Source organism: Molothrus ater, chromosome 5 (genome assembly GCF_012460135.2).
Source record: "Molothrus ater isolate BHLD 08-10-18 breed brown headed cowbird chromosome 5, BPBGC_Mater_1.1, whole genome shotgun sequence".
NCBI classification, from domain to species: Eukaryota; Metazoa; Chordata; class Aves; order Passeriformes; family Icteridae; genus Molothrus; species Molothrus ater.
This window is the reverse complement of record NC_050482.2, coordinates 13,023,777-13,049,153: the sequence shown is the minus strand read 5'-3', so window position 1 is coordinate 13,049,153 and position 25,377 is coordinate 13,023,777. Positions and strand designations below refer to the sequence as shown.

Below are 25,377 nucleotides of genomic sequence, written 5' to 3'. Positions count from 1 at the left end.
AAACAACACAAAATTCCTCAGCTGCACCTCATATGAGTTACTCTCTTAGACTCTTCCTCAGCTTCATTGCCCTTCTCTGGACACACAAATTACTGAGGACTTCTACAGATAAGATAGATGCTGATTTTCCTGCCTCTTTTCCCTGTTGAGTGATATGTTTCTCTACAAACTGTGCTCTCTGAAGCTCTGCTCGGTTTGTGTTCCTCAGGTTTGTGTATCTGGAGCTGCCAGCTGCAGCCAAGACCCCCTGCACCAGGTTTCGCTGGTGGCAGCCGGTGTTCTCAGGGGAAGGGTACGACCAGTGGGCCATCGACGACATCATCATCCTGTCAGAGAAGCAGAAGCACATCATTCCTGTCGTTAATCCCACCTTGCCACAGGTAATAAGCAAGAGCCAGCTGTGGGCATCCCCAGGAGACAGGAACTATCCTGTTAGGAGACTTGTTTGAACATAGTTTTCTTGGAAAATACGGGGTCTATTTAAAGAGACAGCTGCAGTGCTTGCAGCTGCGTCACTGTGTGGGAATTACCTGAGTCTTTGCACAAAATCATCAGGCTCCTAAGCTTTGTGTCAGAGGATATAATGATGTATCTCTGCAAAACGTCAAGACTGAAGTTTTGGCAATAAAATTTTTTTTGAAAACTACAGAAAATAAAAGTTGCAAAATTTGAAAGTTCATCATTTTGGGAATTATTCTGAAGTCACAGCACAAGGGGATAATACCTCTGGCTTTTCTTTTCATTTCTAACAGAACTTTTATGAAAAGCCAGCATTTGATTACCCTATGAACCAGATGAGTGTATGGTTGATGCTGGCCAACGAAGGGATGACCAAAAATGAAAGTTTCTGCTCTGCAACCCCCTCTGCCATGCTGTTCGGTAAATCGGATGGAGACCGGTTTGCAGTGACTCGAGATTTAACCCTGAAGCCTGGATATGTCCTGCAGTTCAAGGTATTCCTTAAACATAAATCTGTGCAAGAATAGCAGTAAAACTGCCCTTAGCCAATATTTGCAAGATGCCACTGGGGCCACAGCTCAAACAAAGGTGATAAATTAGACAATTGTGTAAAAAGATGTGAAAAGCACGAGTATGAACCCATACAGAATAAATGCCATCCTGCTTTCTAGAATAGCCAAAACCTCGGTGCTTGAAAGCATTTTTACTCCTCCGGAGAAGTTTAAAGGTTTCTGTTCTTCAGCACATTTCAGAAGTGGGTTGAAGTGCATGTCATTATATTCAAGTCAGTACTAGGAAATGCTACTGCACTGTCAAGCCCAAAAGGATTTACCCTGTCTGGGGGTCTGTGAGTACAAAAGCTGCAATGTGGTTTGGGTTCACTTTTTGTATTTTAGACTATTTAAGGACTTATAAGCTGCTCTGTACTCCAGTGTGCGTTTTTCATATAATTTACTTTTATTGTGTCAATGAATATAGGCTCCAATTAGCATTTTCTTCTTTAAAGAGCTTACAAAAAATTTCAGTGGTCTAACAATACATCAGAATATAGGCTCCAAAGAAAGTGTATTTGCTTTGACAAGCTCTTGTTTCTGAACCCTAATCAAAATTTTATTGAGTTTATAATGAAATCCCATTGGTGAATTCTGGAAGTTGGTTGCAATGCAATTTTAATGAGCTCCCCACAAATACATGGTCCTTACATAATTGGTGGATACAGACACTGAATAATTTACAAGTGGAATTATTAAAAAGATCAGATGTTTACAGGCAGCTTTTCAAATATAATTCCCACAGTTCTATAAATTGGAAAGTTCGTTAGAAATACTGGGATTTGTAAAATAATCTAATTTCAACTAAAAGATATGCTAATAAGATGCTATACAAACTGAGGGATTTCAGTACAATTTTCTTGTGAGCATTGCATGTAGTTTTATACTTTAAACTGTTTAAAACCCAAGGATATCTCAATACATAAATACCATTTAGCCTGGAAGAGATGCTATTTGCCTCTTCACCACCTTCCTGTACTTCAGTGACTAAATGTCTATTCTCTAGGTTTGATGATCAACTGCAATTAAGAAATTGTCTGGGTTTAAAAAAAATCAATACTTAAAAAATGTTTCATACACCTTCCATCACTGAAGCACTTGTCAATGTAACATAACTATACAAAACATGAGAATGTGTCACAGAACAGTGAGTTCTTCTTTATAAAGTCTATTATTTAAGGACCGAATTTATACTTTTTTGGAAAGCTTTTCAGCCTGCACATAAATGTGTTAGTCCTATTTGCATGCTTTCATGACTGTGTGAAATTTCCATTTTAAATAGCAGACTGGAATAATTTTGCATTGATAAGCTCAAAGACAGTAATTTGTTAGAATTATTTCATTTTACATGAATGATTTTGTTTTACATTTTGCCTTCTACAACTCAAGTAGAATTTCTTCAATAAACTAAGGAAAACTAATATTTTTCTGATAGCTTGAAGAATGAAACTGAAACTTCAAATCAGCAGTTGATTTTGGTCTAGGCTGCATTCTCATTTCACATTTTAATATGCATTTTTTCTTCTTAATCCAACTGTTACTTTGTTCTGGGGCCCAAACTGCAGCACCAACTCCCACACATCTTTCCTGCAAGGCAGTGACAAGGCTGTGGTTAGGGCTAACCTGGCAGTCAGGCTGACCCTCTGGGCACAGTGTGCTGCAGATGGGATGGATCCCAGAGGTTACAGCTCTTTCCACTCCTGGGCATGCAGGTGTCTGCGCAGAGTTTGCTGTTTGGGGCTTACTATGCACAGGGACCCTTGGAAAGTTCTTTGCACCTCTTTGTGTGCTGAACTCAGCAACCTTAATGAAGGACAGTGGGAATTTTTACTGAGAAATGTCATATTTCCATGTAGGAAGCAGACTCCAAGCAGTCAGCCAGCAGGGTTCAGAGCCAGTGCTCAGAGCAATAAACCTCCCAGCACAAAAAGTCAAAGGTGGTTTGCAGCCAATAGATACTAGTAACTGCAGTTTCGTCATGTAATCTCTTAGGAAAATTAATCCACAAACACCAGAGGTTTATGTCCAAAAAGGAGACTGAGGAGTCCTTTTAATTTATTCAAATAAAGGGAGAGCCCATGGGGCATTCCCCTGGGATCTCTCAAATTTTTGGAGGATGCAGCCTCCTTTTTTATCCTAATTTCCCAGCTGCATTTCCCTTCTCTCTTTCCCCATTGGCTGAGGTACCTGGGAGGTACAGACTTCCCGATACGCCTGATGCCAAAGATTTCTCTCTAATGTATAACCCTCCCCTTTAATTTTTAATTCTGATGGAATTTAGGGGGTTTTCTTCCGCATTGTTTTTTTCATCTTTCAATGTCTAATTTCATTCATCAGCAAACCTAAAGTTTCTTTGTAAAAGCAAACATCTTTTTTCCCATTCATCAATCAGTGGAATCCTTCCCATTGTTTCTTTTATCTCCCAGTGCTAGTTTTATCCACCAGCAGACCCACAGCTTGTTCGTAAAGACAAACCTGCTATTTCTCTCATCTCTGACTCTCTGCTTCCTTGCAGCTGAACATTGGCTGCACCAACCAGTACAGCAGCTCTGCCCCCGTGCTGCTGCAGTACTCGCACAACGCTGGGCTCTTCTGGTCGCTGGTGAAGGAGGGCTGCTACCCCGCCTCCCCTGGCACCAAGGGCTGTGAGGGCAGCTCCCGGGAGCTCAGCGAGCCCTCCGTGTACCACACCGGGGACTTTGAGGACTGGACAAGAGTCACCATTGTTATCCCCAGGTCTCTCGCAGCCAGGTACGGTGCGGTGTAAACCAGTGATGCCAGTGGGACACGGGGATTACACTATTTAGCTGCTTCTAGAATGGTACATTAGGAAAAAGTTGCAAAGCTGTGTTGTATTGCACGAAATAGTTTGTTTTGTTGTTGTTGTTTTGCACTGGGTTATTACAGATTTGCACAAAGTAGTCTTTATAATTTATGTTGTACCACGTGGTTTGCTATTCCCCTGTCCCATCACATGGTTTCTCCCTCACCCACTCCTGTCCCCAGTACCCCCTGGTGCTCTATTCCCTGGTCAGTCCCTCCCCTTGCCCCTCTCTACTGGTATCCCATTGGCCGTGGTCCTCCTCCGCCCCCCATTCCCCGGGTATAAACCTCTCCCACCATGAGCCATGAGACCTCTTCTTACATGGGTTTTTCCATCTGTGGTTCTCAAGTCAATAAACAGAGGACATTCTTGTTCCCATGTGGAGAAGCATGGTCTTTTGCTTTTGTCTGTGTAAGATTGTGTGGGCTGAGGGTCAATAGCCAGCTGGGTTGGACTTTGAGTTACTCTTGTTATCCCCAGGTTGCTCACAGCCAGGTACAGTGCATCGTAAACCAGTGATGCCAGTGAGACACAGAGATTAGCTGATTTAGCTGCTTCTAGAATGGTACATTAGGAAAAAGTTGCAAAGCTGTGAATAAAAGCAGTGTTAAAATATGGCAGAGCTGGGGGAAATATACTATGCTGCCCAAAGCAGTGAGAATTTTTCATTTTAAAGGTGTCAGATTGGTCTATAATAAATAATTAAATTAAAATGCAGTGAGGAACCCAGCACTTTTTAATTTGACACCAATCCCTTCCTTGTCTTTATCCATGTCAGCTAGGTCAGAGGCACCAGCAAGGGAGTAATAAGTCATATGAATTAAATAAGCCATTTGAACAGGATTAATTTTAGTTACCACTGGGCAAAGAAACCTTAGCAAGGTATAAGCTGATGCATAATGTTCAGTGTCACTGAAGGCAGCCAGGACAGCCAGAGGCAAAGGAGGGAAGAATGGTGGTTGTGCACATCTGCAAGCACAACCTCAGCACCTGATTCATACAAGTGAGAAAACATCAGATGGTGGAAGACAGAAGCCTTGAAATCAGGAGGGTTATCTCAGTCTTATCTGGATTCGGATGAAGTTCCTCACTCCCCTTACTCTCTATCTTACTCCATCAGTAAAACACCCTATGAGATTTGTTGGATGCACCAAGCACTGCCAGCACAACCACCCCACCAGGCCCCTGGCCGTGTTTCCCTGCCTCCTGCCCTCCCTAGTGCTGTCTCTGGGTTTCTGACCCATCCTCCTCCCTCATCCTCAATCCCATTTGAGTGTGTGGCATATTTTGTAGCAGGGGAGCCAGTGCCTCTGCTGCAAGGACTTGAAATAGCAGTGTGTACCCTAACAAGTTTGTCTTTTCTTCAGTAATTAGCCAATAAAAGCAGGTGCCAAGTTGCACAGATCTGACACCAGCTGATCTGATTTACCCAAAACAAGCAGGCCAGAATCAATAGCAGCAATCTGTTTGGCATTATGTGCAGTAATGTGATCCGGAATAAGAAGCTCATGCTAATAGATTAAAAATTTAAGTATTGTGACTGCAATGAGTGTCTTGGCACGTTGAGACCTGAGTTTGTTGTGGGCCACTTAGGAAATCATGGTTCATGGGTTAACCAGAGGGTATCCCATTTCATTATTTGCTACCAAACATGAGCATGATGATCACCCACCTACCAAATCCCAGTGCACAGCAAAAAAGAAAAGGCAATAGGTTTATTATTTTTTAGGCAGAGTAGCAGGCAGGATATGAGTTAATCCATTATATTGTCAATGAGATTTTAAATCTGTTCCCCTCTTTGGAGCTCTTCTAAAAGGATCAGCATCATAAAAGTTAAAGCCTGGAAATTAATAACCAAAATATTTTTTCTTTAACAAATTTGCTATGCAGTGAGTCAGAGTTGAGGGCAGAGTAGGAGCTTCTTACAAAGTTTATTAAAGAAGCCCCCACTGAGTCATGAGGTCAAGAAAGAATCGCACTGCTTTCTAAACTCCTTCTCAGAGGAGAGCCTGGGCGCAGCTGGATCCAATCTTAGCTCTAGACTTTGTCAGTGGTTTATGTCTAAAGGATTATACAGGTGTAAATGAACCTTTACACAAGGTTGTCCTTCAGGATTAAGGATGGCAAACTTATATATTTATATAAACATGTTTATTTATGATTTATTATGGTAACAATTAGACAAGAAGATCTTAATCAGAATTGTTTACTAGACAGTATTGGAGCCATAGCGACTATTATAATACAGTGCTCTATGAAGCAACATTAGAGCAATTGTATCAAAGCAATTGTATTAAAGCTAGAAAAAATTATTATTTAGTAGAGATTGATGCTACTCACCCATACAATGACTGTGGGCAAATTTCTTGTTCAGCCTCAAAGATTAATCTTTAGGGGCATCCCCACTCAATGGAAGAATCTGCAGCCACTCCAAGAAAGGGTATGTCCCTTTGAAAACCCTGCCATTAAAATCTAGGACTAGACTTTTAGAGTATGAAGTGATGGACTGTCAATCATATGTCTCTGGGCCAGCTATGTCAGCTCAGCAGCCTTAGACGAGTTATTAGTGATATTGTTTGTTCCTTCATCCATGTTTTACCAGTCTACCACATCTCCATCTCACTGTCAGGATGTTTAACTTTGGGATTGATGAGTCAGACTGGTTATTTCTGTTTATAGAGTGGCTTTTTTTTCTTGTATCCAAATAACTTGAAGGTTTTTTACTCAAAAGTGCACAATCCCATCATAAACTCTGCATCGCTGCCATCACTGAGTTCCTTTCAAAAATACTGTAAGAAATGAGTTCAGGGATTTTGATATGTAATTAGCATTTCAGGTTGGACTGAGTAGTAAAAAGCATCTTCAAAGTCACGTTAATCATTCACTGTTGTTGATAAAACCATGTATTTTTTCTTTGCTTCACACTAAAGGATATGGGCCAGAGAAACAGAGGATTTCAAAATTCAGCCAAAAAATCGGAAAGAAATATCCTTAAGCAAGGTTGCATGACAGAAATCCAAGCATCCTATTTGCAAATGGCTAATTTGGGAAAAGGTCCTTTTAAGGAGCAGTAGCTATTGAAGCCAGGAGCAGCAATGGAGGAGCGACAGTGGGTAGGACGGTCGGCACAGATGGAGACGAGAGATCTCTGAAGCCAGGTCTTGGAGCTTGGATGCAGGGCCCTGCTTGGAGCTGCCAGCCACAGCTCGGAGCAGGCCCCAAAGAGGAGCTCCAAAGAGGAGCTTGAAAGAGAGAGAGAATGAGAGAGAGCAAGAGGAAAAGAGAGAGACGAAAGAGTAAAAGAGGACGAAGTTCTCATTACAATACTATAAATCTGCTTCTGTGCTGAATATTCTAATTTTCACTAGCTAATTTAGTACAAGATACAAATCCCATAGCATTTACATACAGCCTATAAGAATCATTACATTACTATACTCTGTTACATTTTAAATCCTAAAAACTACTCTTGGGGCCCCTTCTGCTAAGCTAGTAGGGTCTGCTTTGACCCTTGGACCTGTCTGCAAGCAGAAGATATTGTCTAATCAAAAGGGGATTACCTTCAGTCGGCCATACTATTGTTTTCCAGTTGTTCAGTAACTGAAATGAAGTTCAGGGATTCTGATATGTAATTAGCACTTCAAGTTGGACTGAGCAGTAAAAAGCATCTTCAAAGTCACATTAATCATTCACTGTTGTTGATAAAACCATGTATTTGTTCTTTGCTTCACACTGATGGATATGGGCCAGAGAAAGGCTTGGTATCTCAAAGCTTGCTTTCATTTCAATCTCACTTATAGTTTCCATATTCTCAAAATCTCTTGCCAGGCAATCATATTCATAAGGCTTTCCTGTTTCATCTTCCCCAATGTAGCAATGCTGTTGTTTTGTCTCTGCAGCAAGACCCGATTCCGCTGGATCCAGGAGAGCAGCTCCCACAAGAGCGTGCCTCCCTTCGGCCTGGATGGCGTCTACATCTCGGAGCCTTGCCCCAGCTACTGCAGCGGCCACGGCGACTGCGTCTCGGGGGTCTGCTTCTGCGACCTGGGCTACACAGGTAACACAGCCCTCCTCAGGGGGATTACAGCCAGCACTGGCTGAGTTAAACCTGTAAACCTGACAGCTTGTTTTTCCTCTCCGATATTCCGGAAAAATATATGATGACATATATTGCATGGGCTGCCAAGAGGAATCTTTCTTGTTTTGTTAAATTAAATTCAGCACAGGCAAAGCAGAGCAGCTGAAGGCAGCGGACACCGTTGTTTCTGGCAAGCACAATCTTTGAATATCACCATCTGTATGAATGGGAAGGGACTAGCAATAAAAGAGAAAACAAAATAAAATATTATAAACTGAAAAGTCTGCTTAAAAGCCTTTGGATCATCTTCAAAAGAATTGTTGCCATTTTTGAGTCCCCTGGCCATCAGATGGCATGGGACCAGGAGGGAACATATGTTCTGACAGGCCCTTCTGTGGAAAATTCTGCTCACTTGTGGTTTTAGGGGCTTTTACGCTGAAATAGGAAAAAAACCCAAAATGCAAACCCTGTGAAAAGAAAAGATTGACACAACCAGTTGCACACTGCAGTCTTTTCAACCCCCAACCAACAAAGCAATAAGCTAACATCTTTTGTTCAATTTGTTTAAAATTAAATAGAAGGATAATGTTTTTCTGTTAGCAAAAAATGCCTTATCAACATAAAGCTTGGCTGTTTTTCACCCAGTGAAATAAGCCATCTTAGAGTTTAGAGAAAGAGAGCTTATTCTTCCTACAGAAATTTGTAAAGTGGGTTTAAAAAGGTACAATCCAGTTATCAGAGCATTTTCTTAGAAAAGCCTGGTGCTTTGTCACAGATAGATGCAACAGAATCGTGTGCCAGTGCACTGTATCTGACCCTTACTCTGTCCAACACAGTTTCAACAAAGCATCTCCCTCTTTTTTTTTTTTCTTGAAGCATCACATGGAACCTGTGTGTCTAATGTGCCTAATCACAGTGAGATGTTCGACAGGTTTGAGAGGAAGCTAAGCCCTCTCTGGTACAAGATAACAGGAGGTCAGGTTGGGACAGGCTGTGGTGTGCTCAGCGATGGAAAATCTCTCTACTTCAATGGACCTGGCAAAAGGGAGGCGAGGACTGTTCCCCTGGACACCACAAATATCAGGTCAGTGCTCAGTGCTGCTTCTCAAAATTACCTGTGTATTCATGTTCTCTCTTCTGCTCTGTTGAAAATGTGGATATGAGAAGGTGGGAAATGTTTTTTTTTTATGGTAGTCATAACTTTTACAAGAGCTCTGAAAGATAGAAAAAAATACGTTTTGTTCATTCTGGTGTATTATTTCCCTTTTTTGAAACAGAATACTTAGGTTAGAGACAGTGGAATAGCAGCTTAAAATAAAATATTAACTCACTATCTTTCTGAGAAGATAGTTTGCATTGTATCCTGAGATAGAAGACAGGGTCTTGAGAATGCACAAAAGCTAAGACTCTGCCCATAGCTGGGGAGAAAAGCTCCTTTTCCTCTGCCTGTGTTGAATTGCAGGCATGAGGATGGCATAGCAAGGAGCTGTTGTTAGCTTGCCAGATGTTGTGAATTACTCCACTTGTCAGAAGTGCAAAGGAATGGAATGTGAATTGTTTCTGCGTAGCCAAGAGGCTAACAAGCCTTCACCTCTCTCCCTGCTGCTACTGAATCCTGCTACATTGGTAGCAATTATCCTCTTCTCTCAAATTGCCTAGCTGATTAATGTAATTAGGATGAACAAAGGGCTGTTAATTCTAACCACTATTTAGCTTGGAGTTTGCTGCAGCTTTGTCCAGTCTCATGAGAGATTAGGCACCTGAAACCTTGAGCACTCTACAATTTTGGCAGTTAGCTTAATAAAACATATTTCTCCTGACAAATACTGCTCTGAGAGTAATAATGCCATGATTTGCTCCATAATTGAATTTGTGGGATCACTCAGCAAAGACTGGCCAGAGGTTACTGTGATCACTCCAGCTCAGGCAAGCAGGACTCTGTGGTGTGGGGGCTGCTGGTTTGGGGAAGTCCTCGGCTGCTCCCTGGTACTGCACAGCACTGCACCAGCCACCTCTCTTCTGGCCCCTGCATGTCTGACAAATACCTGTCATAGTTATGTAATTATGTAAATTAGTTACTAATTAAACTAATTAATTGTTTGACAAATATGCTTTGTACAAGTACATGTTTGCCCTGGAACTCTGGAAGATGTGAGCACTTCTATTCCAGTGTCTTCAAATCCTGTTATTCATCCTGGGAAGCAATATAATGGAAGTAGTCTAGACTACTTCCTCAAGAAGTCTGTATTCAAAACTCTATTTTTGAGTTATTCCTTCTTTCATGAAGAAATCTTTTGTAAAGCCAAGTATTCCCTTTAGTTTTACAATTACTTTGAAACCACTTTAATGCCAGATATTCATATTTATAGCTTTCCATTTTTGCAAAGTTTGAACCATTTTAAAAGCCAAAAGACATTTTAAAATTCTGAGCAATGCTCTTGCTTGATGACTTTAATAACCATAGTCTTGTTCAAAACAGAACCAGTGGTATATCTTGTGTCTTAAATCTGTTCCAAAAACATAAATGTCCAGAGAAACACTTGGTGAGAGCAACTACAATCTCTCTTCTTACCATGTACTCACAGTGTGAGCTGCTCTCCTGATGGAACTGATTGTTATGTCAAAATAAATCAGCTTTTTTTTTTTTTTTTTTTTTTTTTGTAAGCATCACAGTGAGCAGGTTAACTCCCTTGAATTATTCAAGCTGGAAGCCACATCCCTGGGCTGTTTGCTAGACAGAACATAGTGGTCGTCTCAAACACAAATGGGAGTAACATGGATTTTTTGCTTTCTTCAGTGTGTGCTCAAAGGTAGTAGCCACCTGATGCTGCTTGACCAGAACATGAACTTTTTAGGCTACAGCAATTACCCCAGGCTGCTTTTGTGTTCAAAGGAGAGAACAGCTGCTTCAAAAGGGCAACACAACTCATCCTAAAAGAGCAGCTAGCAGAGCCCAGTGCTTTGTATTCTGCAAACACCTATTTATTTATTTCTTTCATTAACTTTAAGGCAGCCAGTGTTGGCTGTGTATAACTTAGACATTCAGCTTCAGACACCTTGCTCTGAACAGATGCATCCCACTTAAATGTTTGAGGCCATCTGTAACATTAACTCTGTCTTTTTTTTCTAGAAGCAAAGGTATATGAAATTTTTGAGAGTGTGAAGGGTTAACTGAAAGGCCCATACACTAAAAAGAAAATAATTCCTCAGCCTAGAATTTTTTTTCACTATTGGAGCTAAAATTAATGTCACTTGAAAGGGGAGATTAAAGGGAAGTACTTTTCCCATTTTGGTATTACTTTTTGCATTCAGAAATGCCTTGCATAGAATTCAGTTATCTTATTAGGGATCATCTTAGCCCCTGCACAGTTATCTTTTATTTTTGCAAGGGTTTTTTGATTGGGGGTTTTGGTGACTGAGTAAACAGCAGGAAAACATGCCTTGAAAGACATACTGTTAGATATGTGGATTGAAGGTTGTGAATAGGAAGGCTGAAACTCCTGCAGTAGATTTTTAAGCTGCTTATTTTTAAGGTTAATAGTGTTTTCCCAGACCATTTAAGATCTTGTTTTGTTAAATCATGCATGGAAGAGCCTGATAGAAAAATTGACAAATATTACAGGACACTAAATTTTTATTTTCATTCTGAATTCCTGCAGATCTACCTATGCATGTTCCATATCATCAATTACAGCTTTTTGAATGTGAAGTGTAAATTTAATGTAAGGAATATGCAGACTTTTTTTTTTTTTTTTTAAGTACAAAGGCCCAAAGGCCCTTTTCCCTTTCACCCTTCTCTCCCCAGCACAGCATGGTCCATGGGGTTGAGATTTGCCAGCCTGAGGTGGGGTGCTCCTCAGGGGAGCAGCCCAAGAGGACACCGCCACACCTGGTGTCACACTAAAAGCATTTCAAACTAAAGCTTGTGCCTGAGAGCCAATGGCCATAAAAAACTACTCAAATTTTAGTATATACAACAAGTGGTCTTGTAATTTTAGCTTTGTTTGTCCTATTGCCTCCTTATTCCTTCATATGATTGACTACACCTTTTTTTCCCAGATATTAGGAGAATGTCACATAGCACTAAGAGAGCTGTAAGTGTCAAAGTTCATTCCACCCAGACCATTTTGTTTGCCCTACACTTCAGAAACTCTGAGTTGAGGAGTCAGGGTTTGGATTCTCTCTATTCCTTCCCTCTTGCATGGCCCAACACACCAAGGGCACAATTTCACTGCAGTATTTCCACCCCTCTGACTGACAGTGTGATACATGGATGCATTGTGGTTGCTGATGAGCTGCTGTCTCCCATTTTGATGGCCTGTCCCTTATGACACTCTTAACTATCTGTTCAGTGGGAGCATTTGCACACAGTGCCTACCTGGCATCTAGATAAAAACCATGGAATATCCATATATTTTTTCCAAGTGGTGACATCTGGCTTGTTAGCTGACTTGGCTCCCATCTGCTTTACAGACTCCATTGCTAATGATTGTGCAACCATCCCAGGGAGCTGTTCTGGGTCAGACACTTAGAGATCAGATGGGCTGATTCACCCTTCTGCAGAAAGGGTTTTTGCTCTTTGGTTTTGCTTTTTTAACGATCTTCGCATTTGGCAAGAATAAAAGAATTTGTCACAGGACTGTGAATCTATTCACCTCTGGTGCTTCTGTCTAGAGTTTTACTGCCTGAATACTGCCTCCAACAACAGAGCTGCAGCAAACAAATAGAACTTAGCTGGCTAAATGGTGTGGTACTGTGAGCCTGACTGTCTAGAGCTGTCTGTGGGGTTATCTTAGCAATGAGATTGATGGAGGATATTCTGCCTTGTCCTAGACCCTATGGGTATACAAAACATCTCAGACAATAGACACAGATTTTGGTAACAGGACTGGAATGCAGCTGGATTTAGAATCTAGATTTAGAGAAGGATTATGATACTGTGTATGTAACAGTGGGTGAGGGAAATTGGAGTCCTGTCTGCATTTTACTGGCTCTGGCTGTAGAGATGTAGCTTGTCTGTGGTTTTACCATAATTACTACAAATTAAGACAAAATCCTCTAAAGCAAAAAGAGTTATCCTTGCGGAGAATTATTTGAGTGGCAAAAATGCACGTCAAAATGTATGTTTTAAATAAAGACTTTGTCTATGTCAATAGAATTAAGGAGGCCTGATTTTCTATCATCCTAATTTAAAAATTGGCCAGGAAGCAAGGAGGAGAATGGCATTGCCAACTTTCAGCATGTAAAACTCATTGTGGGGTTGAGTCCAGTTTCTCTGCTCTGCTCAGGTGCCGTTTTTGGTGTGCAATGGAGACAACCTGTGAAGAATGTGTAGATTAGGGGGTGATGGCATTCTGAGTCATCTCAATGCTCTTTACCTTAGTTATGACCTAGAATGCCTGAGACATGCAATGAAATTTGGGGAGTGAGCAGCAGGACATTAATTGAAATTAATTGTTGTTATATAGCACAATAGTGTGTATCTAGGAGAAAATGTAAACTACTCTAAAACCACAGAGTCACAATAATAACCACAAGCTCAGCAGGGATACTATGGCATTACTGCAGATTGGGGGGAAAAAAAACCCTAACAATATTTTGGAGCACAAGGATGGAATAGTACTTAATTCAAATATTGCTAAAGAGGGATATTCCAGACCAATCCAGAATTCTGTCAATAAAACCAGCAATCCTGTCTCAAGGAGTTTTCTGGCATTAGAAGGGCTGCAAAAAGTAGTTTTGGAAAAATTGAAGACATGGAAATGTGTTCATGCAGAGACTCAGATGCAATGGTTGCCATGGTTTACAGTAGAAAGGAATAAGAGAAGGTAGGGAAGTGATAAAAGCACAGGGCAGGTTGCAAGAAAAGCAGTGCAGGAACATTTTTCTTCATGACTTCATGATGTGAGAACAAGAGAATATTCAATGAAATCATAATGTATAGGTTCAAAATCAAAGGGTTTGCTTCATAAAATATTCAGTGAACTCACTATACTGAAAACTGTTTACAACAAGAATTTAAGAATCTAAAAAGGATTGGTGATTAAGGAGGATATAATAATTTTATTACAACTCTAATGCTGTATTTTAAAGCTTCACCTAATTTCTGGTTACAATAGGCCAAGGTAAGATCTGATGTAAGGAATAGCTTAGCCTGCTTTGTAGATTTTGCAACTTTTGTGTGAGATGAAACTGCTAACTTCTCTCACTCACTCAGAAACACCTTTATTAGGCACAAGATTAATAAACCACATCCCTCACATCCCTTTCTTCTGTCTTGGGTCTTTCAGTATTTACCATGCCCATGTTTGGTTTTGGGAATATTGCTTTATCAATAAGTCTGGAATAGGGACCTAACTGAAAATGCCATTTGCTAAGAGGTGCAAATTATCCTGACTGATCTTGTGCTATCAGAAGATGATTACATTTCTTTTTTATCCTGTGTTTTTTAAAAGGCTAGTTCAATTTTATGTACAACTTGGAAGCAAGAGCGTTGGTAACTCCTGCAACAGACCAAGAGCCAGGAATGAAGGTAAAGCCCATTTTCTTTATTGTAAGCCTTTTACATTTTGCATCTTCTGCAGTGCTTTTGCCTTTTGCTGCATTTAAAAAATCAAGAAGATTTTTTTTTCATATAAATCAATTGCCTCCTCAGTTTTCATAAATGTTGAAGAAAGTTATTTACTTTTGGTGGACTTTTCTAGTTATAATTAGTTACACCAAACCTACTGGTGATCCATCTGTAGGAGTAACTGTGGGAGCTGTGATGGTCTAAGAAAGACAACATTTACAAAGCAAGGTGTAAGAGCTTGTATTAAAATATTTGATAGTGTTGGAAAACAGGTAAATTTACAAGTCCACAGGACTTTTCATAAAGTCTGAAATAAAAGGAATGAAATTCAAGTTCAGGATAAAGTGGGCAAACTCCATTTCTGACCTGAAGAAGAATTGTGTACCTGAGAACTTGTTCATCTTCTCAACTACACCAGTGGGTCTAATAAAAAATTGCCTTCCAAAACAAGCTTATGCATGATTTACCCAAAACACAAGATCATAAAATTGTAGCTGAAAATTTATTTAGTCTGAATAAATTAATCTCTCCCAGATTTCTCCTCTCTTATTTGATCCACATGCTTAAAGTTAGTGTGGTGGAGGACTGATACTTGTGTTTGGGAAGGATCAGCATTCTGGGAGCAGATTATGTTCTAGTTGCATGAAGTCAGACCACTGACACGAGAGATGAGAAAATTTAATTTTCCTCTCAATATAAAGCATTTAACATCAGTGGATTGTGTCCTGATATTTGGCATTTACATTGACTCACTCACTGAGGAAAGCTGTCATCTTGCAGCACAGATTACACCAGGGGTTTGATTCTCCACTCATTTGCACCAATATAAGACACTAAAAAAAAAAATCTGTTATCTTTGAACATACATCAATATAAAGGAGTTTTAAGAGAATAAATATACACAGCTGCTTCTTTCTTGTATTATCCCTTTTGATGAGCTCTGCTGGGCTTCTGTTGTGTCCTAGTTGCCATACTGTATGCATGACACAAAGAGTATCTTAAATTTTCTAACTATTTTGATCATTAATTTCCAAGGATGCTGTGAGCTTGCATACATAGCAGGAGGATTGTAATCCCAGCTATCAGAATTATAACTTAGTCTTTCACACAAACTGCAAGGATACCAACATGAAATAAATACTGTGTTAAAGAAAATCATATTATTCCTATCATTTCTGTGGTATGATCATTAGTTTCCCTGAGGGTGTAAAAGATTTGATCCTTTGAGTTTGGTGAAAACAGCCAAGATGGCATATGGTAGCTGGTGACCCAGGTCACCTTTGTGTTGGCACCCAGGAAATTCCTCTGGCTGTCCTGGAGGACTCGAGATCCTCGCAAGGGGCTCAGAGACCTTGGCACGGAGTCAAAGAAACCTGTGCCTTCGATTTTAGTCCATGGAAACAATTACCAACTTTGTGTGAAGATTTACAAGCCACAAGAGTTTGAGTAGAATGATAGTCAATTTGTCACAGGGTGAAAAAGTAGAACTTTGGGGTTTTAGAATGGGGGTTCAAGAGACAAGATGGAGGAATCTGGGCGTGTCCTGTCCTTCTTCTTCTCCTTCTTCTTGGCCTCCATCTTCTGCTGTGATGGTGGCACTTTTTGATTGGTTTAGAGTAGAGACAGACTGTCTAACATAGGGGATAGGTATTGGGAAATTATTGTAAATAAAGTACACGTAGTTCATAGTATAAAAAGTTAACATCACCCCAAGGGCAGGCAGAGTGCCACAACCCAACCTGCTGGACAGATCTCAGAGAAAGAATGTAATAGGTAAGAGAAAATAAACAACCTTGAAAAGCAGAACTGACGCTCAGCTTCTGTTGTGGGGCTGGGAAAAAAAGCCTTTCTAATACCTTGGGAGTCATCTCAACCAGGTAAACCCAGGACCTCTGCAGTAGGACTTTGTGCACAAAAAGCTCCTGGACCAGGAGTTGCCTAAAGGGTAGGACACATGTCACATGCCTGGGTGCCAGGTGGGAGTTGGCAGCTCCAGAGCACAGGGTGAGCTGCCCCCTCCCTCTTTGCTCTGCACAGTCTCACTAACTGCTCTTCCTCATTTTAAATCCAGGACTGGTTGTTCAGTACACAAATGACAACGGCATCACCTGGAGTTTGCTGCGGGAGCTGGACTTCATGTCGTACCTGGAGCCCCAGGTGGTCTCCATTGACTTACCCCGGGAGGCCAAGACCCCTGCCACCGCCTTCCGCTGGTGGCAGCCACAGCATGGTAAGCAGGGACAGCCCAAAAACTCATTGAGCAGCTTTACACATCCCACATGTCAGTGCTACTCAGTGTAGACATGTTGGGCAGAAACCTCAGCTCATGAAAAACACAGTATTTTGAACAGTTGGATGTTATAAGAGCATATTTGGGCTTTCCTGAGTCACACTATGGCCATGATTTTCTTTTATAGCACCAAACTGATGAGTGGGCTTAAGAGTAAAATTGTTTAAGAGCTAAGTTTAAACCAAAGATTCTGAGATGACAGGAGGGAGGAGGAGGAAAAAATTACATTTTAAAGAAGCCTAAATAAGATCAAAGCTTTTACCTGAGTATAGGGTGACCTGGGATGCCAAATGGCTTACACTCTTTGTCTCATTTTTTTTCTGTTTTGGAAGTGTAGGCATAACTTGGCCTTGAATCTGCCTACCTGGTGGCTCCCATCTCACTATTTTAATATCTCCACACTCCAGAACAGGACCCCCTCCTCCCACCATTTCTAGTGTCCCAGAGCCCAGCTCCCCTGCCCCTGCAAAACCACTCAGCCACTTCCCACATCCTCAGCTGAAAGTCAAACCCTGGTGCTGACTGATTCCTACAGCCACTGTGAGGGCTCCCACCTCACACAGGGGCACATTACCACTACTAAAAGGGTCCTGATTAAGTCTTACCTTTGCACAAGGCAGCAGCTCCTGGATCTGCAGGAAATATAAGACAATCTTCAGAAATATAGCAAAGTACATTTCAACAGCAATTCCTTGGGGAGCAAAGCACATAGCTTACATTCAGGTAATTATAGTATGCAGCTTCTTAGACATCATTTATCATTTTGATGGCTGATTTTATTTCATACATTTTCTTGTATGTGCTCGACTTAATTGTCCTCACTAGGTAAGAGAATAGACAAGACAAGAGGGATGTGATTTAGTTAAGAAGACAGTTCCTTTGCTAAGCAATGACCGGTGCACCACAGACCATCACTCTGTGATGATCATTTGTATTGGTGAGTGGTGCAATGTCCAACCTGTTGCTCCCTACACCTGCCTTGATGGCACCTGGATGACATCTGTCCCTGCTGAGGGTCATCACTCTTAAGACCACTGATGGCAGCCCTGTGGCTCCCAGTATAAACAAGGTTGTATGACTGGAAGTTGAAATATCACCTTCCACACTGGCACCTACACCAGACAACCAGTTCTGGTCAGAGATGTTAGTTCCTTCATGGACTATCCTCTGTCTGCCATTCCTCAGTGCAGAGTGGCCATCAGCCATGACCCATGTTCCACTTGGTAGCAAGGCAAAAGTTCTGGCACATTGCTGCAAGCTCACAATTTATTGTAAAGGCTTTCCTTGCTCTCCTGTGAGGGCAGCAATTGTGCAAGATGTTCTTTTCAGCATGCCAGTAGAAAGGTGAATTGAAATGAAGCCCAAAGAAATGGGCTGGAGATGATGAAAATTAAATGCCTGTAGGCTGGAGAGCAAGAGAAGAGAGATTTCCAGGAAGGAGAACAGCACTTCGCTAAATATTATCTGTATGCAGAGCCTTCAGCATTTTCCTTCATGTTCTATTTGCTTTTGTACAAAAGCTATTTTGGGAAATAGACAGAGGCCTTTCCAATTTAGCTGTGGGGAATAGCAGGAAGGTTGTGACCCATAAAATGAAAATCCCCAATCTAGGGGCTCAGGGAGTATCTCATCCAAACAGAGGGAGAGCATATGATGGCAAAGGCACTGAAGCTAAAGAAATGAAGAGGGAAATACCCGTGTTTATCTGTAATAGAAACATGCTCTAGTGTCCAGGTGCATCCTTGAGCAATGTTTTAGTCTTGTTGAACAGCACTCAGTCTGTGTGATTGAGCACTGCTCACTGAGTGAACACAGCATATGGGCATTAAAAACAACTTACAGGGACTCTACTAACCTGTCTGCTCTGGTTTTTGTAGGGAAGCATTCAGCTCAGTGGGCTCTGGATGATGTGCTCATAGGGATGAATGACAGCTCTCAGACTGGCTTCCAGGACAAATTTGATGGAACTGTGGATTTACAAGCAAGCTGGTACAGAATACAAGGAGGTCAAGTAGACATTGACTGCCTGTCAATGGATACAGCTCTGATGTTCAGTGAAAACATTGGTATGTGTCATCAAACATTACTACATTTTGTATGAGTCTATTTTATAAATTACATAACCATCGAGTTTTACAAGATGGGAGGTATAGACAAATCCAGGTATTTAGTAATCTGTAGGGAAGAGAAGGCAGGGAAAAGGTGAAGATAGAGGTAACAAATTTGAATGACAGTATTGAAAGCATATGCTGAAGGTAAACTTTGTTGTTATTGTTGCATTTGTTGTTATTGTTGTATTTGTTGTTTTTCTCTCTTTGCTCAGGAAAACCTCGTTACGCTGAGACTTGGGACTTCCACGTGTCAGCCTCCACCTTCTTGCAGTTTGAGCTGAGCATGGGTTGCAGCAAGCCATACAGCAATTCCCACAGTGTCCACCTGCAGTACTCCCTAAACAACGGGAGGGACTGGCACCTGGTGACAGAGGAGTGTGTCCCCCCAACCATCGGCTGTCAGCAGTACACCGAGAGCTCCATCTACACTTCAGAAAGATTCCAAAACTGGAAGAGAGTTACTGTCTACCTCCCACCCTCCACCAAGTAAGCTCTGCTCTTCTGGCTATTTAGCATGACAAAGATTTTGCTGATCTAATTAGAACAAACATCCTCCAGCTTGGGAATGTTCTGCATGTCTTTTAAATTTTTAAATGTGTGTTGTCACGCCACCAGAATTTTAAATTTCACTTCAAAATATTTCATCAGCTATAATGTGAAGTGTAAGGACTTAAGGAAGTTACAACGTTGATGAATGAATTCTTAAGTCTTGCCTATAATTTCTGACAGTAAGAACAAGAATGCTAAACCAGCTTTTCTAACATTTATGCAATAAGAAGCAAGAATAAATACCCTGATCCATCCTTTCCTACATTAGTGTTTTCTGTTATTGCACATTAAGTTGTCACCCAACATTCAGGCATGTTAGTCACAGCATTCAGCAAGTCAGAACAGTCACTGGATGCGCCACCTTCACCCTTTTGATCAGGAGGAGAGTTCTGCTGAGTTCCTCAGGATATCACAGGGCTGTAAATGGATGTGGCAGATGTGCTGGCATCCATCTCTCTAAATAAAATGATGCTCTAGTTTAGGAACAACAGGTAATAATGACACTGCTTACCATTGTTCTGAGTAGTTCTGTAATTCTTCAGAGCACCCTACACATTACCTCTGTACATTTTATCACCCAGAAAATAAAGTGGTAAAAATAAACCCACAGCAAATGAACTGGGCCTGGAGTTCACATCTTGGTTTCCAACTCTACAGCTCACTCCAGAGGCCCACACATCTTCTTCCAAAGAACTTTTTTTCTCCAAAACACTTTCCTTATTTGAGGATAACAAGGCAGTCAGCAGTGACAGCAGTGTGTATGCATGTGCATATTGGTACATATATATTCATACATTCTTATATATATATATATATATATATATGAACATACATAACCATTGTTTTTCTCTTTACACAACACTTAGTATAAATGAACTTCCATAACTTCTTACCTTACTGATGCAATTTTATTGTTTCCATTCTGCTAGCAACACATGGAGCTGTCAAATGCTAATGGAACTACTAATTTCTGCTCAACCACTTTGTTGATCAGCAAGTGTCTCAGCAATGTTCATTCTTGATTATCACTTTGGGCACCTTTCTTTAGAATATGCTGGAATTTTGCCTAAAAGACTAACCTGAGAAATTTAAACGTCCAGTTTCCACTAGAATATGAATCTTTTCAAAATAAGTGGGTCATGCTTATTAATCTGCTTTTCTTTGGAAGTCTGTGGGATTTTCTTTGTGGATCAGAATTTTGAATCCTGAAATAGATTTCCTTTGTTTTTAACAGCTCTCCCAGAACACGGTTCAGATGGATTCAGTACAACTATGCCTCTGGAGTAGATTCTTGGGCCATTGATAATGTGGTCCTGGCTACAGGATGCCCCTGGATGTGCTCAGGGCACGGCATCTGTGATTCAGGCCATTGCATGTGAGTAGGAAACTGCTTAAGCTGCTTCATGGAAAGGATATGTTTTATCCAGGACAGATGGATAATTCCTTTTCTTCCCAATGTTTTGCTAGGTGTGACAGAGGGTTTGGAGGTCCTTACTGTGTCCCTGTCCTTCCTCTGCCATCTGTCCTGAAGGATGATTTCAATGGTAACTTGCATCCAGACCTTTGGCCTGAAGTCTACGGTGCTGAGAGGGGAAACCTGAATGGTGACACCATCAAGTCTGGAACAGCTCTCATTTTCAAAGGGGTCAGAGATTACTTACATTGAAAAAAATATTAATGAAAACCAGTAGAATCAAAAACAGAAAGTAAATTTTCTCTTGTTAGCCCCATATGTTTATATTGAAATCTTTTAGCTAGAATTTGACATTTTCATTTTTCTTGTCTTTTCCTACCCTAAACATGCACCATGTTTTCCACAGTTGTTTTTTTATGAACAAATGGGTTTCATCTCTTGGTTGTGTATTATTTTGTTTGTGGTATAAACTCCTCCTTGACCACCAGAGGAAAATAATGAAATTCTACACTGAGATTCTTGAGGTGAACTATTTGGAAATATGGCACACATTACGATTATCTTGAAGTTTCCTGATTGGCTCTTTAGTATTTTGAATAATACAAATTAGTCAGGGCTGTAGTCTGTGTCATCAATGTTTATGTAGTTTGCCAGTATTTTAGTCAATTCTATCATTTGATGTCTTCTAGTTCTTTAAGACTTATTTTTGTTGACTGCAGATTTCAAAAGGCCAGGAAATATTTTTTCTGAATTTTTCTGTTCTTAACAAAATGAATAATAGACTTTTGTTCACAAGCACACAAATTCTCAGCTCACACAAGTCTTCATTTGACACTGTGAACTCAGGTGCCCCCCAAAAAGAGAAGTTAAGTAATGTTTGGTGTACCAATTAGTTCTTTGAAATATTTATTTGCAAAAGCTTGACTCCAGTTCAACCTCTTTAGATTATTTCAATCCCAAATCACAAGATGTGAGTTGTCTAAAATTTGCATTGCTTGTTCCTGCAGATTGTTCCCCTGGGGGAATGGGTTTGAGAAAGAGAGAAGCTCTGAGAGATGGTTTTTGCCAGATCTCTGCAGAACAGGGACTGGCTCTGGCCCCAGGATCCACACAGCAGCGAGCTCACCAGTCAAACTCAACAGGGACTCAGGATCCCTATGAGGTTTCCTGTGTGCTCCCTTTCCTTACAAATTTCCCCAGAAGAGGATATTTGTACAAAATATGTTTTGAGATATAGATAATAACTCCAAGAGAGGACTGTCCCTGCCTGGAAATTAGGGTGCCTGGCAACTGTACAGTTTGCACAAAAAATGAGTGCAGTAGCTTGGACTCAATGTCTAAGTCAGTGCTGGGAGATCGAATCACACCCCAGGGGTTCAGAGCACAAACTGAATGAGCTGTAACTGTGCCTGTATCTGACCATGTAGTTGTGCCTCTGTCATACCCTGGCTCACTGTACCAAGGCTGTCACTGTCCCCATTTTCTGCCTGGGAAAAGGTGTGGAACAGAGAGTTTCCCCTCTAGCTGCCACCAGCAAGCAGAAGCAGACAACAGCCAAGCAACAGTAAGCTGCAGGACACACTCAATAATGAAAACTGACATTGTATATTCTGTATTTGCAGGAAGGACTGAGAATGCTTGTGTCAAGAGATCTAGACTGCACTAATACAGTGTACATCCAGTTTTCATTTAAATTTATTGCCAAAGGTAAGATCATCATTGATTTACTATCACTTCTCTAGCTTTATTAGTACATAGTAGCAACCCAGAAAAGAATACAGATTGATATTTTCAACTTCAGTGTATGGTAGTGATCAACAGTTTATGGTAGATTATATGGGAGCTTGTTTGAAATTTTGCATCATCCCTGCCTTGCTCCCAGCCTACATGGCTGTCTGTGCAGTTCCTAAGGAAAAAGTGGACTGTAGTATCACCAAAAATAGCACAGCCAGTAAAGTCTTTGGGCAGAAAAGAAACAAAAGGGCTCAAGGTTTTGTAGAGATTTCCCATTATGTTGGGGAAAAATTATTTGTCCAATTTTTTTATGTAATAAAATTGTGCCTACAGTAAATTACTTAAGGGACTAATAGTCAACTACAGTGTTTTTCATTTACTAGCTTCAGTCCACTGCATTAAAATCTCTTACCATTTGACTGCCTAGCAGGTATCTTAGAGATAACTGAAAGTCCATAATTCTATTTAATTGATATAAAGAATAGTCAGACTTTGCAATATAAGTTTTACACGTTGTTGTAAATAACCTGTGACAGTTCCTCCAGTACAAGGACTTTTAAGCCAATTATATTCAGTCTTACCCTGCTCCAAGGCCTTGCCATCCTTGGCTTTAAAAAATAATTATATCCAAGTCTGGAGTGACATGATGGAGAACCACTAAACTGCTTGAAGGTTTGAGCCACTCCCATGCAATTTCAGAAGTTTTCCCCAAATTTTCTGGTAGAATTGGCACTTTCAGGCTGAACTCTGAATGTTGAAAAACTCCTCTCACTCTGGTGTAAGGAAGATGTCCATAGTTTCTGTGGTAAGCTCAGTGCTCTGGGACTGGACCCTAACTGACTCAACATTTACCAACAGCCTGAAAATATTTTGGAACTGTCTCTTTCTTCCTAAATAAGTGTGTTAGTCAAATCTGTGTATGGATGAGTGAAAATATAGCTCTTTGTGAATTATTATTGATTTTCTTTAATGGGCATTTAATCATATATATTGGGCTATTTATTACTGGGTTTAGTACTTTATAAAAAGAGAGAAAACTGTAATAGCCAAAAACATAACATCCCCCAAAATGATAACATGCCAAATATTCCATGTTTATAAACGAAGTCTTTGTGAAGACTTCTTTTACAAAATTATGCCTTGGTAATATTTCTTCATATGATCATTGATAAAAATATTTTAAAATAAAGTGAGTAAAAATATTGCTCCAAAGGCAGGAGTAGCCAAAGGTTCAAGCTTGGATTTTGACCCTTGATCCACAAGGAGTGAGACCATGAAACCCCAGGAGAAATTGCTCCTTATTGAATCTGTATTACTTGTTAGCACTACTGGTGGATCCAGGACTTGGTCCCAACAAGCCCCCTAATGTTGAATACAAGTTGATATGGCTGGGCATATCTCTCAGCTGTGAGTGTTAAAAGCAGTGTGTTGTTTACTGTTAATTGCCACAGATAAGCTGAAATCAGCTCCTGACTGCAAACAGCTCCTCCCTGCTCTGCTCCACAGCAGTTGAATACTTAGCACTGGAGCAGAGGGGAGCAGGAGCATCTGCACCAGGCACTTGGTTTCAGCAAATGTGCTTCATTTAACATGGGAAACATGGGAAAAGCTTGCACAGTAACACACAGTGAGTCAGGGATGAAGAAGCTGTCCCTTAGTCCTTTCCTTCTGCTGGCTCCTGACTGAGTTTTTGGGGACATGCCATGACTGTGCTGCACCATGAAGGGAGCAGAGAGTGTAAATTTGTCTGAGTGAGACCTCAGTTCAGAGATGCCATCACTTGGACACTGGTATTCCTGGACAGCAAGTTAGGCACAGGCCAAATACAGGCTGGGGGCTGAGCTTGTGTATGGCAACCAGCATCAAAAATGAGAGCTGGGCTCTAATTAGCATGTGTTAATAACTAGGGCTGTAAAGAGCTTTTGTTTTTTACTCTTTAAAGCTCTAAGTAAAAAAAATAGGAGGAGCTGGTAGTTAGAAAATGCAAATTTTACTGTCAGTTCCACTGACTTTTAGGCCCAGTTTAAAGCACAGAATATTGCTTTGTTGTTGTTAAAACATGCTAATAAATATCCTCAGTGCTCTCCATCAATTATGTTATTTCTGGGCATGAATATCCTGATCCCAGTGTCTGCAGTGAGAGCCACAGACTCATCAATTTATGAGGATAGGGACTGAGTCTTTATTTTGGGTACTACAGATGGTGATGATAATGTCTTGTAGCTGGACAAAACAAGCAAATAAATATTTGCTGTATTACTGGTATATGTTTGTAGTAGAAGGAGCTGGTGCATTCTAATCTCAAAAAGTATAACAGTGAGATATCTTCTTATCTAAGTAACAAACTATGGTCATATGTATAATGAACAGTAGTGTAAATTTGGACCCTGTTTTGTTTGCATTTTGCAGACAAACAAGCAAGGGAAAGCTCAGAAAGTCATATGTGTGCAATGTGTATATAACATCTCAATAACTAAAGCTGTTGTTAAAGGAACCCATACTTGTAGTGGGCGTCAGAGCAGCATAATTTCATTTATACTTGCTTGAACTTACTGGATTGCAATGAACATAAACCCATGTCATTTATGCTCCAGGCACCCCTGAGAGGTCTCATTCCATCCTGCTGCAATATTCTGTCAATGGTGGCATCACTTGGCACCTGATAGACGAGTTTTACTTCACCCAGACTACAGATGTGCTCTTTATCAACGTCCCTCTGCCCTATGCAGCCCAAAGCAACGCAACACGCTTCAGGCTCTGGCAGCCCTACAACAATGGTGAGGAAAAGGCACACCC

General features: G+C 40.7%; 1 protein-coding gene across 2 annotated transcripts in view; it reads left to right on the top strand.

Moving 5' to 3' along the window:
- RELN (reelin) overlaps window positions 1–25,377 on the top strand; it is a 284,743-nt gene that overhangs the window by 211,387 nt on the left and 47,979 nt on the right. For both annotated transcript variants that reach the window (XM_036400286.2, XM_054514804.1), the window contains exons 26-38: window positions 209–380; window positions 753–953; window positions 3,526–3,761; window positions 7,734–7,891; window positions 8,789–8,996; window positions 14,368–14,444; window positions 16,555–16,713; window positions 18,651–18,839; window positions 19,097–19,370; window positions 20,668–20,808; window positions 20,901–21,078; window positions 22,470–22,554; window positions 25,176–25,358. In XM_036400286.2, the coding sequence (XP_036256179.1) occupies window positions 209–380; window positions 753–953; window positions 3,526–3,761; window positions 7,734–7,891; window positions 8,789–8,996; window positions 14,368–14,444; window positions 16,555–16,713; window positions 18,651–18,839; window positions 19,097–19,370; window positions 20,668–20,808; window positions 20,901–21,078; window positions 22,470–22,554; window positions 25,176–25,358 (2,261 nt within the window). The remainder of the gene's footprint in view (window positions 1–208; window positions 381–752; window positions 954–3,525; window positions 3,762–7,733; window positions 7,892–8,788; window positions 8,997–14,367; window positions 14,445–16,554; window positions 16,714–18,650; window positions 18,840–19,096; window positions 19,371–20,667; window positions 20,809–20,900; window positions 21,079–22,469; window positions 22,555–25,175; window positions 25,359–25,377) is intronic.